Here is a 14,872-nt window from a genome sequence, read left to right as displayed (position 1 = left end):
AATGGTAGAAAAGGAATGAGGAAGCTTGCTATATAACATATTAGTCAAAAAGAAGAAAGAAGTGTCTAGAAGATGGCTGGACTACAATGTTTAAGACCTTCTATTGAGGACTGGTCTTTTGTGCGGTAATGTTAAATACTGGTCCCCAAGACCTGGTTGCTCCTAGAAAATACAAATATACAATGTGACCTTGCTCTTTAATTTAGAACTATTGGTTAAATGAAGATGCAAACACCCAATATCTAAGCAGAAGGGATAGAGGTGGGGTTTAGAGTTCTCGGGTTTGGGGTCTGAGAAGACCCACAATGAAGAAAGGTAGATTGAGGAAAAGATGCTGTGGAATAAAAAATTTAATACATGGCCATGAGGGCTGGCTAACAGTAGTTAAGAGTAGCCCAGGTAGATATAGTAAGTTTTCTATTTGTGAAACCAAATTCTAATTGGATAGAAGGTAGATATATGCCCCATTTAGAGTGGTTTACAGATTTTATTATAATAAAATTTTTCTATCTTTTATCTAAGAACTGAATGATCAAAGGGAGGGTAGAAGCCCCTGATAGACAAAAATATTTTCAACAAAAACCTTCTACCCAGTAGACAATTTACAAAAAGATATATTTTACTTCTTTACATTTCAGAGCCTTCTGAAACCTTACTAAGTATCTATAGCAGAAGTAATAAACATCACTAACTAGGTGAAAAACACTATATATATATACACACATATATACACAGTGCATCATTCCTAGAACTTCTATGTCAAAGCCATTCTTGTCACTGGATCTGATCTTTCCCAAAATGATTCATTTGCTACAGACTTCTTTTCCTACTGTGATATACTAAGAGTAGGGAGAATGTCAACTTAAGAGAGGTGATTAGGTTTGAAATAGACTAATCCTATTCTCCCATAGGAGAGAGATCTCCCTCTCCCAAGACTGAACTGACTACAGAAATCTGAAAAATAAAATTGGTCTTATTGACAAACTTTCTTGATTTCCCTCTCACTGTTAGAATATACAGTACAGTTCTGGATGGAGAATGCCAGAAACAGGTCTCATATGAGAAGTTTTATTGGTACAGGCAGCCTTTGAGTGGGTAAGAGGGAAGAAGAAAAGAAGAGGGTATGCACCTTCAGGGTACATGTCTTTTATCTGGACCATGAAGAATGAGATGCATGTACAAAGGGATGTGCCACAGGTGCCATAGCAGCAGATGCAGAAGCAGCACTGTCCCATAGAGTTCACTTGTTTCATAGCGGGGTCCAGGAGCTGGTTATAGAGAGCTTCTGGCTATACACAGATTCTTCGGATGCTAACATTCACAAACTGTGTCCTATCTTCCATTGACAACAAATACTCAGCAACAAAAGCAGTGCGCTCCATACATTATTTTAGAAGCATTTAATCTCAGGTATTTTGTGGCAGTAAATAAAACAAAGATAACCCATAGGAGGAGAGGACATGGGAAAGGGTCTCACATAAAGTATTTCTCTACTTCCCCCTTCACAGAACATGTCCCAAGTTGGCGGTAAAGCTTACCTCTTTCATTCCTTGATATGGATGACTAGACTTTAATTCCTCATCTCTCTATGGATTCTAGTGCTTGGTGCAAAAGTGATAAAGAACCAGCTAGACTTTGATCTTGGCCTTGTTACTTCTCTCTTCTGGACAGGAAGAATGTTCACACATCTAAACTGTATTCCTATATCAAACACATATGAGGAGGCGCATACACACACACACACACACATACACACACACATACACACACACACACACACACACACATATATATCAAATAGAGAAATAGATAAATAGACAAATCAGTGAGAAAGTAATAATTTGAGAAGTTTGTAGATTAATACATAAGAGAATAAAGAAAAAACTAAGTCCAATGCCAGAAAATCTTATGAACTCATGATTTCTGCCCTCATTTCTCTTCTTCAGTGTGATTGGACTATGCTCAGTGTTAAGCTGAGAGGAATTTTTCTAAGTGCTGTTAAAATTCTTGGCAATTTGAAGGTGATAATGCTTAAATTTCAGGATAATGCCACAGCTTTTTAACTTACTAGATTTGTTTAATTGGTAAGTTAAGCAAGACATTATGACAGCTGCTTCTGTCCCTAAGAGATCATTTCAAAGAGGAGTCTTATACACATACAGCTTTCTGGAAGTCCTATGTTATTCACACTTTGGGAAACAACATGATGAATAAAAACTTCTTCTTCTAACTGGTAGATAGCTGTTTTTGAGCTCTTTGGAAACTAACTGTCCATCTGGGATGTAAGACACAATAGAAGTTGGAATGATACAACACTACTATTATTCAAAGCAATTAAACTGCAAGTGAGTCACAGCACATAAATCACCCATGAGTGAATCTCTACCAGTAAACCAGCTTTGAAATTTTTCCAGCATGAATTAAATCCACAATCTATGAAGAAACTGGTTTTGCTTCCTGGGCAGATAGATATAATAAGGAAAGTGAGGCAGGATAGAAAGTCAGTTAAAAGTGAAAAGGATTATTATTGTGTCAAGGTCAATATGTACTTTGAGATTTAGTTAAGTTTCTTATATGATTGTAGGTTCCCTTGCATTTAGAGCTTAGATATTCAGAATTGAGAGTTTGTTTTGGTGATTTTTCCTTTAATGTGTATGAAGTTTTCCTCCTTATCTTTTTTTTTTAATTCCATTGAAAGGCTAATAATCAATGGGGCCAAAGGTAAGGCACTCACCTGTGTTTCTTGGACAATATTTAAATCAGGTTTTCCAGTTTGTTTGTTTTTGCCATTTTTTCTAAACCACCATGCTAAAAGTTTTATTAAAATAGCATTACTAGCGGCCAGTGAGATAGTACACTGGGTAACAGTACTTGTTTTCAAGTTTACTTTTTAGAATTTTTTTCAGAAGCCATGTAGAAAAAGCTAAGGTGCGTTTTCTAGAAATGGCCCACCATTTTGCATGGCCTGTGAGTGACCTCTGAGAGGCATGGTACCAAGAGACTTCATCCTATGGTTGCTTCTTCCTGCTAATATTCCTTTTCTATAACAATTATGTGTCTACTAATTCCTGGGCATTTGATAACATTATTGGGCAGATTTTCTGCTGATCAACGTGAAGATGTACTCTCATATAATAATGTTTTATGCACAAGTTGATGATTTTACCATTCCTGATAAAGATTTTATAGAATTCTTAAATTCCTAAAATCTGTAAACTTTCACATGTCATGGCCTCGTGGCACAAGAAGAAGAAAGCAGTACTGGACCAAATTTATGATCTAGGATAAAATTCATTCTAGATTAAGTGTGAGAGCATTATCTTGCAACTAAAGATCATAAACTGGGAATGAACAGTTTACTTTAGTTGCAAGAACATATAATAAAATAATGACTAGTTTATATATAGAAAAGTTCAAAACTAGTAAGACCCAAGGCAAATGATGGTCTCTTGATAAAATCATGCTGACTTATGACATAAAATAAAATGTATTGCTTTAAACATATAATGAACTATATGTGGATAGGAACAGATAATGAATGTTTAGCCAGATACTATGTGGTAATTCCTATAACCTTATTAATCTATGACATTGAATTATTGTCTTTCTACTATGAATTTATTGAAGTAAAAAATATTTAGAAAATTGTGTAATCAGTTTTCTGCTATAACGGTTCTACTTGTAAGCTGTATGCCGACATAATTTAGAGAGTATAAATACTGAGAAACGCAAGAAAAGGTGTTGGAGCTTGCTTATTGGAGTTTTGTTCAATCCACCAAATGTCTGTCTGCTTGTACTTGTGTGAAGTTGTTGAAGCTTTGTTTCATCTATCAAGTGTATAATTGTGTGTGTATGTATGTATGTATGTATGTATGTATGTATGTATGTATGTATGTGGGTACCTAATGATTGGAGCCTCTTTCTCAGTTTCAGAGTGAATGTTTTTTCTCTCTGTGTAATATTCTTCCTTTTCCTCTTTTTCCTGGCTCATATAGTTAAGAAACTCTGAGTTTCTTATTTGATCAGGGATAGGCCCAAAGAGAATAAAGGTCCTCAGTAAGGACTTCTTTACTTAATCCCTGCTGCTACCAAGAGTTAATTGCCAGAAGTCAGTAGTTTATAGCCACAGAATAGCAAGAAAGAGTTAAAGTGTCAGAGGTCATCTGCTTCTAGTCCTTCAGAACTAAGGGAAGAGTTAAAAGGCTTTTTCCTTCTTTTTTCTTCCTTCCTTCCTTCCCTTTACCCTTCCCTTCTTCCTTTCTTGTTTCCTTCTTTCTAAAGATGTGTACCACCTCAGTACCTTTCTCAAAAAGCCTAGACTGAACTCTGCCAGTGATCCAAATGGTGAAAGGAGAAATTTGAATCATGAAAAGTGTTATTTGACCTTTACATGCTCACAAAACTCAAATATACACAAGTAAAATAGATGTAATGAAAAGGGTCCCCACCCCCATCCCAGACCCAGACAGACTCACAGACGGAGGAATTAAAAACTATGGTTTAGCCCCCAATCTTCCCAAAATTAATCTGTCATCTGTTTTTTTTTTAATTTTTAGTATGAATGACCAAAATCTCTCTTCATCCTGATTCCAACTTCACCTAAAGCAGGAATGGTTCTGTAAAAGCCTGGACTTGACTATGGCATCTCATCCCTTTATAGCTTTGTCAATGTAAGATCCAAGCTTCTAGCCTTGGTTGATCATGTTTAATAGGAATCAGTACAAGGATGTGAGAATTGTCCTCATCTGCTAAGATGTTCAGAACACTGCCTACAGTTACTGCATTGTTTGAATTATTATACCATAGTCTATTAAAATTATTTTCTGTGAATCAAAATCAAGACCCTTGCTGAATATTGTTTAATTCAGTTTCTTGTGAATAGCTGGCTTATTCCTGCTGTTTATTGCCAGCTAAATAAATTTCCATATATTAACCATCAGAGAGTGGCTGTCAGAAAACCAGTGAAGAGAAGTGAAGTGCTTCTATTAGTGCAAAGGGGATTGAGGCAGAGTTCCATGCTGCTATTTTTAGTGCCTCAAGGAGATTCATTTCTCTTTTAAGGACCCAGGTTGGACAAAACAGGTAGGTATTTGTAGGTTTTTCATTAAAAAAAGATTGCAGGACTAGCAAATATAAAACAAAGTTGGGGCTTTATTAACTTATGTAATAAATTTTAATTAATTTAATTAAATTTACTAATTTATGTATTTCTGCTCCCTCTCTTTCTGTGTATAATACATTTAAATCTGGCAACATTTTCACAGTATGTATGTATGTATCCATTCTAGATAGCTGTAATGGCGACCCTGTTTCCACTATTCAGTAATATTATTATGGAAATGATGCTTGCTTACAATGATGCATCCTTCTCCAGGTAAATATTTGGTAGATATTCAATATAAAGTATCAATTCAAGCAAAAATATTTGACAATAGCACTTTGTGTGGAGGTATATGTACACACGCGCTTACACTTGCTAGTGCGTGTGAATAAAAAAAAAAAAAACCTTGAATACTGTTCCTTAAATAGATATAGCCCACATCGTTTCTTCATGACAAAGTCTATCATTGTATATAACTTGCTGATTGAGTTAGACTGGTTAGTTATTGGGCCCTGGAATTCTTCTGACTTGGTCTCCCAAATGCTAGGATTAGAAGGATGTGCCAGAAAAGCTGGATTTTTTTCAAGTGTGTTAGAGATCAAAACTAGATCCTTATGGTTGCAAAGCCAGTATCTTGCCGACTTTATTGGAAACAAACCAGGAAAACAGTAATTTTGCAATGATGACTAAGAACTGATGATTTTAGAAACAGAAACCCGTGACCCTGGTCTATCTTATTTTGAGCAAGTCTTTGGTAGAACAATGGAAAGTGTGTGATTCTTTTGTTCTGGGTGATTGTGAGTGCCTCTGGGTGTGAGTGTGTGTGTGTGTGTTTGTGTGAGTGTGTGAGTGTGTGTGTGTGTGTGTGTGTGTGCTTCTTTGCCCGTGTATGTGTTTTCTCTTCAACCAACATGTTTTCATATGTATGAGTGTGTGTCTGTGTGTATGTTGAAAGTAGATTGCTTGAAACCAGTTGAAAAATGCCAGCACAAAACTGCAATACAAATACCATGGCACAAATTAGAAGATTCTATTTCTTTCCTTTGTTCACATTTGTCTAACACTGTAAGTACACTCAAAGTGGGAGGAAAAAGAAATGCCCATGACTATCTTACATTCTCAGTTTATTCACCTTATACTAACAGACAGGTATGTAGGCAATGACTAAATTACAGCCATTGTTCTAACTTAAGGAAGTCAGGGTAACAATGAAGGCTAGATTCTGGATCCAGTTCTTCCTTGCTTTCAGTAGCTAGACTGATAATCTATCATTTTAATCACAGTTAACAATTATGGCTTAAACTATTGAAGAGACTCCAGTCACAGTTTTCTGCCTCCTGCATTATGCATGCTTTGATGAGTTTTAATGAAAACAGCTGCTGCTGCTGCCAAGCATAAAGATTTAGACTTCATAATAGCCATGGCATAAGATTTGGAGACTATAAAGGTAGCTTGCAAATGGATTAGGAATTGTTTGAGAATAGAAAGCAATTTTGATTTAGAAATCAGCCAAAACATTTTCTGCAAATCCCCTGTAATTCTTCTCTATAGGCCTACATATATGAAGTCTCTATAGAGATACGAAGGGAATGTGTTTTGCTAGTGATTCTACACAAACAACATTGTCCATAAATATGAAATTTATTGTGAAACATAAAAATTGTGCAGCTGGGAAATAAATATATTTCGATAGGTGGCCAAATGTCAGTTAAAATTAAAAAGTCACAAACAGACTACAAACTGAATTCTATGAAAAATGTTTTAAAAGTGCACATACTGGCTCCAATCTGAATTCTAATGAGAATTTAGTCAGGGATTCTCACACTAGTTTTGCTTAATACTGATAAATTTTTCTGAGAAAACTTTTCTCCAGACTCTGAAATTCTTCAGAATAGCATTGCAATCTGAAACAGGTGAAGACATTATTGTTGTATCTGTTTTGTTGAGAATGGATATCTACAATCCCTACAGTCACTACGTAACCTCTGGTCATTTTTTGAAGACTGCTTGGTTTAGAAGAATTGGGATTTATCAAGTGTGAGGGTTAATATCAATTCTCTCCTTGCCAGGGTCTAGAATCAACTAAGACTACCGGATACCCCTTTGCGGGACCTTGTACATTGATATTGCCATGGCTAGAAAAACCCATTTTGAATTTCAATGACACTATTTCATGGGCTGGGTTCCCAGAGTGATTAGAAAGGATAAAGCAAGAACACCAGTATCCATTTCTCTCTGCTTCTTAATGATGGATGCAATGGGAACAGGTGCTTTGTGTTCTTGCTGCCATCCTCTCCCCACCATGATGTCCTGTATCTTTAGACCATGACACAAAATATAACCTTGCCATCCTTCCAGTGGTTTGTCAGGTATTTGATCACAGCAAAGAGGAAAGTAACTATGCCATGACATATACTGAGTTTTTCACATAACTCTTAAAAGAAAATCAATTTTTATCATCTAACTTCTTTGATAATAAAACCAAATCTAAAATGTCTAAATACCTTGTCCAAGGTTGCATGACTATAATGCCCAAGAAAATGAATTTAAACTGGGATGCAATTCCCAAAGCTATTCCACTCCCATGTTGTAAAATGAAAAGACATGGAGAGAAAATGGGTAAGGAAGCATGTACAGGAAGGAAATTAGGACAATAGGGGCATATTTTACTCCTTGGAGCAGAAGTTGCATATCTTTTTATTTTTTAGAAGTTGCAAATCTTAAGAATGACAAATAACCATTTAATGCTGAATATTAAGGCTATTTCTACAGCTCAAACTGTCTAGGATACATACCTAAGTAGAGTAGAATAAAGGAAAAAAGAAGAAATAAAGCTTGAATTTGGCCAGGATTACCCTTGGATCAGTCCACCAGAATTGCTTTAAAGAGGTGTAAAAGGAGAGCAATAGAAGTGATACACATTGTATTTGTCTATTTTCCAATGTTTAGATAAAAGGACTGAGGGTGGGTGGTCTGTGAAGCGCTTTATTTAAGATCATATATTTATTTAAGTTCATAAACTGAATATCAAGTAGCATACTGCCCTCTCTAGCAAATTTGAAGGAATGCAGAGGAGAAAACATGTTAAAGGGAAAGATTATGTCTTGACACAGGAATCAAAGGATATTAAGAGAGAACAATCTGACTCATCCATAAAAATCAATGTCATGAGAATTAGTCAGGGTTTCATGTGACCTCCCTTAATCTACCTCATGTGTAGGACCCAAGTGACCTACAGACTTTTCAGTCCTCCCTCTTAATATTTCGTCACGTATAATAGCATCATCATGTAATCCTTGCTCATTACTGTGGTGACAGGTGTATACAGGCCCATATAGTTGGGCATACTAGTGTACACTTGAAATATATATAAATATAAATATATATAAATATATATATGAATATGTATATTTGTGTATGTGTGTATATATATATTTGTGTATGTATATATGTATGTATTCTTAATCTATACTTTTGGTTTTTCTTGGTTCTGTGGTATATTGAAATATTGAAATATCCTCTACAGGCTCTGGAAATTGAATACTTTGTTCCTAATTGGTGGCACTGTGGCAGTATTTGAATAGGTTCAAGAAGTACAGACTTGATAAAGGAATTTCATCATTGGAAGCAGGCTTTGAAATTTCAAAACCATACTATGGGTTATGTTATCCTACCAGGTTTCTCCCTCGTTTTTTGCTTGTATTTTAAGACATGCGTACTCGGCTTTGTGCTGCTGCCTTCCATGCCTTTGCTTCTCTGGAATCATAAGCAAAAATGATTTCTTCTATATACTGTCTTGTATTGTTCTTTACAGCAATAAAAAGTATCTAAGATACTCTCAAGTGCTTCATCCACTGAGGCGTGCAGTCAGTCACCTGTTATCCACTAGGATCCTCATGCATACTGTATGAACTTGATCTGTGTGTGGGGGTGGGGTGGGTAGGTGAGTATCTGACCCTGAGATTTCTTCTTTCTTTGTGTAGATTTCATCTGACATTGGTCACATTTCATGAAAACACCATTGGTTTCTTATGGGTTTCTACAAATTTTTAAATTTATCATTAGAATATTTGACACCAGTTGGGGGTATGCCTCAGTGGATAAATTTTTCATAATAAGGCTAAGACAAGCTTACTATGTCTAAAATCTTCAGAATGGGTTCACATGTTAAGGTCTCTGTGTACATTTCTAGTTCAATTTCCCATAACACATATCTACAATCATCTAAAGTATCAACTCAGGATTAGAGTAGTAGTAGTGGACCATCATACAAAAGTTTCTGGTCAATAGAATATAATTTTTGGCCTAACTGGAATTTAATATTTCAATGATCTGGATCAGTTACTCAGAACCTGTAAGAAGTAAGGTTCAACTTAAGCCATAAATTTCTCATATTCTCTTTCTTCCATATAACATGGAGAATTTTTACCATGTATTTGCTTAGAATTTTGCTAGTAGAACTATAAAAGATGACATTTATAAGCTTCAATTAATTTCCCTGAAATGTGTGAACTCAATAGACTTTGGCTGCTCTCCCACAAGTCCTAGATGCATGTCACAGCTTTTACTCAGCAGCAGGTATTTGTCTCCTTTGCCTTCTCTTGGAGCCTCTCTATTACAAAGAATAGGTCAGGGCCAATTTGCATGTAAATATTTTTAAAGGCTTAGGACAAGTGTATTTAGTGTATTAAAATTCCCCTAAGCTAGCCTAGAATTCTGTATTTTTAATTTATGAACCAAGGTATAAATTATGTTTTTTCAAGAATGAAGACACTTTGAGAAGCCGAATTCTAGGCTGGGTGGTTGAACAGGACTAAGGTAACAACAACCAAGGACAGGAAACAAGACAATTTCTATTCTTGTTCTAAGGCAACTACAACGTAACTAACATATAGCCACTGTTCACTGTATGAAATAATATGAAAACTAACATAACTAGCACTTTCTACAATCAGAGTCTGGATCTTTGCATTCAGTTGGAAAAATGAAGATATTTCTTGTCATCACTTTCTGCAGTGGTTTCATCATATCCTATTTATAATATGTCATTGTCTGGTTCTTGAGTTCACTGCCAAATGAACACCTATGGTTGTATGTCTGTGCCCTGGACACTATCTGGCTATAAAGTACACTATATGTTTACTGCCTCATAACAGAGGAGCTCAGAGCACAAGAATCAGTGAGGTGTGTGAGGCATGAATTTGCTGCTCCATTACACAGGATACCTTGCATCTCTGAAGAACAGGGCTTGAAAGAAAGTCAGTCTCTCTCTCTCTCTCTCTCTCTCTCTCTCTCTCTCTCTCTCTCTCTCTCTCCCCCCTTTCATCTCTATCTCTTTCTTTCATTCTTTCTTTCTCTCTCATTCGCTCTCTCATTCTTTATCCCTCATTCTCCCTGTCTCTCTCACACACATCAAGAGAGAGAGAGAGAGAGAGAGAGAGAGAGATACAGAGAGAGGCAGAGATAGAGAGACAGAGACAGAGAGAAGTGTGGAATATAGATATATGTCAGTTAATAATACAGTAGAACATTTAGGGTTTTTGATGTAGTTAGTTTTCTCCTTCCACAACATGGGATTCAGGGATTAATCTCAGGTCATAAAGCTTGTCATCAACTGTCTTTTCCTTTTCAACCTATCAGCTCCTCAGATGCCACTTCTAAATTTTGTAATTTATTTATAAAGAAGTTACATGCTGTCAGGATATTACATGAAAATACACTCTTAATGATCATGATGAGGTGGTGATGGTGGTGATTTACAAGAAACTACAGTTTCCAGAAAAAGAAACCACACCTACATTTAATATTGTACAATGGTGAATGATTAAAAATTTTATGATTTTTTCGTACAATCTTGGCATATTGAACAGTAGTTTATTGCCCACTGATTTTTATGACTTGTTTTTTTTAATGTTTATTTGTTTCGTATTCCATCTCCCTGTCTTTTTTTGGCTGAATTTTAATACTGAAGAACATTAGAAAGACTTATAAAAGAGCACTTGGTAATTCTTGTATTTTGTTTTCCTGTTTCAGTGAATAGTGTCATGACAACGAAGATTCCTCTACTCTTAGTCTTGACAATAACTAAGCCAATTCCTATTATTCTTCAATATCTATCACCATAAAGCTAGTTTTGTGAGCTTTTGTATGCCCAAGTGTCTCTTGCCAAAAGAACCTCTCTCCTCTCATATACCAGTCACTCAGGTTAAGTATGCTTAGAAAATATGCTCTTACCAGTAATATTGCAGTACACCTGAAGGGGTCCCAGTGGCCCACTGCCATCAGAGTCAACATAGAAGAACCCAGCTGTGTGTCCTTTGTGTCTATACACCTCACAAGATTGCTCATAGACGGCTGAAAAGAGAAAAAAAAAAGGCAAACTCTACTTGATTCTTAATATCTCTCCACAAGAGTCAGTAGCTCATACTTTAACCTACTTCACATATTTCTTCCTTTCCTTTCATACAGCCACAAGAAAATATATAACTCAGTGTCATGATACTTGGCAGACTTGTACCCTATTTTAGTTTCATATCTGTTTCTGTGAAAAGTATCCTGACAAGAAAGCAACTTGAATGAAAAAGGCTTATTTTAACTCACAATTCCTGGTTACAGCCTATCATTGTAGACAAATCACAATTGGAGGAATTTGAAGCAATTAGACACACTACATCCAAAACCACGGACACCAAGAAATAAATGTTCATCGGCCTCCCTCCTGGGTTGCCTACACTCTGATTTATCCATTTAAATAGTTCAGATATTTTGGTTGGGTTTTATGTCAAGTGACTAGGATGATTTTTGAAAACTGACCCTCAATGGTGAAAATGCCCCTGTGAAGTTGGAGTATAAAGAAGTGCATAGGGCATTTTTTATTAATAATTTATGTGGAAGGGACCAGATCACTGGAGCTTGTTGTTTTGTGACACATTAGAAAGCAGGTTTATTAAGCCTAGAGAGCAAACCAGGAAGTAGTACTCATCCTCTGCCTCTCTTTAATCCTGCCTTCAAGTTCACACTGTGAGTTTCTGCTCTGATTTTTCTTCCTGAATCACTGCAATTGCAAGAGGATGTTATTATGTTATTTTTCACAGCAATGGAAACCTAACTAAAGAGCAAGGAATATTTCTTTAGAGAATGATGTTACCCACAGTGGGCTGGGTCTTCCCAAACTAATTAATTTAGGCCAATCCCTACAAACATCCCTACAACTGTCCTAACCTATGTCCCTGATCACATTTGATTTGCATTCTGCCTTTATGTCCCCATAGTATAATATGAAAGAACGATCCACATCTGAGTCTATCTTCTCAGTGCTAAAGAACTTCCAAGAAGCATGGATGTGTACCCTGTTACAATGCACCATAGGTACCAAATGGCACTAAGGTTCAACACACACTTGGCTAATAAATTTAAATTGTACATATGCTGATACTTGTTTTTATCCATAAAATGTGAGGACACCATTTTACAGGATGTGTATGGTGTGTATGTGTGCGTGTGGGTGTGTGTGTGTGTGTGTGTGTGTGTGTGTGTGTGGTGTTTTTGTGTGCATGTATGTGAAAGGACCATTGTTAACTTAAAAGGTTTTTTTCTTACTAGTCAAAACTTTATTTTTTCCTAGCCTAATTTGATAGCCTTGCTGAACAGTGAACTTTAAGTATCTGCTTGTCTATACCTCGTCAACATAAGGATTATAAATGTGTATAACCTATTGGGCTTTCATATGTTCTGATGATTCTATTCATGTCCTCATGTTTTCAAAGTAAGCTTTTTACCAACTGAGATATCCTCCAGCACAAAGACATACTCTCTTGTGTTTGTACATCCCATGTTTAGAATATCAACTGACATAGCACTAGATAGAGGTTCAGTACACCTTCACCTAACAACTGCTTACTAATTTACAGTTATATTTCAGCAAGTGTAGTTTTGACGAAAGCACAGAGCCATGGACAAGACCAGCCTGTATTTCCAACCTTATAATCTAAGGGCATAGACATCTTCCTGTACTCACACATTAGCAGATAGAGGTCACAGGAGTCACATAATTTCATTTTAGCAGAGGTGTAGTATTGACAAATATTAATCTCATTAAACTAACACAAACAAATTTGGAGAAATGCAAAGGAGATGGCTTAAAAGATGTATTCACCATCTCCCTAAAGGCATTATGGGTAGTGTTGCTGTGCCCTATGTTCGTCACTAGGTGGCAGGAAGTAGAGAGGCATTGTCTATACCCGGTGTGACCTATGAACTTCTGAATGATTAGTAGCCTAACAGTCCCTGAAAAAAACTGAATCTGAGACAATTAGCAATCCAGTGCCTGGGGTCCCATATAGGGAACTAGCCTGAGACAGTTAGGAGTCTGGTGTCACTGTGCAGGCCTGGTCTAGCTCCCAGAGCAAGCAATGAGCCAAAGACAAAAATAACCCACATGGTTAACCCAGTGGAATCAAGCCTAACACTATCCCACCTGGGACCACAGGCCCCTTGCAGGAGTGATCACAAGAGGACAAGCGATTCTAAGTTGTGGGGTAAGGACAGAGATAGAATCTGAGATAACCACCAGTACGGAACCTCACAGGACTGTGTGAGCAGACCATGTTAGAGATGACAAACTCATGATGCAATAATGCACAATAGAGCACAGCACTCCTGGGACCACTCCTGGCATGATGACACCAGACACTCAAAGACCCTGGGTGCCATTAAGTTAAGGAACTAAATGGTAGTGAAATAGTAAAAGAGAAACAAAATGATATGGGCAAAATAGAGAGAGGCAGAACTGGAGACTCAAGGGTATCGAGAACAGCCTGGTATGAGCAGCAAGTGATGATACCTGGAACCACAGTCAGGTTCTATCCTGTTTGAGGGTTGTGTATAACTGATCCTTGTGGCCTGGGCACTGTAGGAGAGCTCTACATGGAAACTTGAGAACAGAAGGTAGCCCTGCTCCTAACCAGAGAACAAGGCTCTACATATCCCTCCCCCCCCCCCCCGAGCTGGCCCTTCTTGAAGGAGATGCTGCTGAGCTACCTGTGAGGGTATAAGCATGAGGGAGGGAGCTGGCCATCCCACTTGTCTCCCATGAGGTAGAATGGATGAGAGGTACTCTTCTTCCCTCTCGTTCCTGGCCACCTGCAGCAGATGGGATACATGCCATAGAGTCATTAGAGTCATAAACCTGCAGCACTTGAAAGAACATGTCTTACAAATCACTTGGCCAGCACAGTAGAACTGAACATGGTGGTGGTAGGGTAATGGCAAGCCAACCCAATAAATATTAGTGTGGGAAGTCTGGGACTGCCTCTTGTCTTCTCAGCAGTGGCAGGAATGGAGACAAGAAAAAGATGTTCCCCGTCTCATTTCTTGCCATCTCTGACAAGCAGGAGAGCTGGCTGTGAAGTTCTTAAAGCAGAACCACTGCTCTGCCTCAACAGTCAGGAGAGAGGGCTCTGCACTTTATCTGGGAAGTGAAAGAACTGCTCTCCTTAGACACGGGATCATGGGGGGTGTGAGGCAGCCTGGAGGGTGTGAGCTCAGGAATGCTGATCCTGATTTTTAGTTGCTGTGAAATGGTTGAGACTAGGGAAAAGTGCCTTTGCTACCGGTGGCAGAATGGGCCCTAGGGTCATGAAAGTAAAGTAACTGTCCCTGTCCCTCACTGTATGCCATACTCAGAGAGTGAGCCTTGCACTTTACTTGGATTGCATAATAAAGCTGTCACTGATGCCATGGACACAGAGCCAACCTGGGAGCATTGGAGTG

The 14,872-nt window shown here is 37.5% G+C and overlaps 1 protein-coding gene and 1 non-coding gene across 5 annotated transcripts in view; one reads left to right on the top strand and one right to left on the bottom strand.

Moving 5' to 3' along the window:
- Cntnap5c (contactin associated protein-like 5C) overlaps nucleotides 1-14,872 on the bottom strand; it is a 1,032,620-nt gene that overhangs the window by 402,540 nt on the left and 615,208 nt on the right. For all 4 annotated transcript variants that reach the window (XM_039090654.2, NM_001415869.1, NM_001047866.2 and 1 more), the window contains 1 exon segment: nucleotides 11,336-11,455. In XM_039090654.2, the coding sequence (XP_038946582.1) occupies nucleotides 11,336-11,455 (120 nt within the window).
- LOC120096409 (small nucleolar RNA SNORA17) lies at nucleotides 13,257-13,385 on the top strand. Its single transcript, XR_005492835.1, has one exon. It is a non-coding gene; the product is annotated as a small nucleolar RNA SNORA17 (small nucleolar RNA).

Source organism: Rattus norvegicus, chromosome 13 (assembly GCF_036323735.1).
Source record: "Rattus norvegicus strain BN/NHsdMcwi chromosome 13, GRCr8, whole genome shotgun sequence".
NCBI lineage: Eukaryota > Metazoa > Chordata > Mammalia > Rodentia > Muridae > Rattus > Rattus norvegicus.
This window is presented reverse-complemented; position numbering and strand designations above follow the sequence as displayed.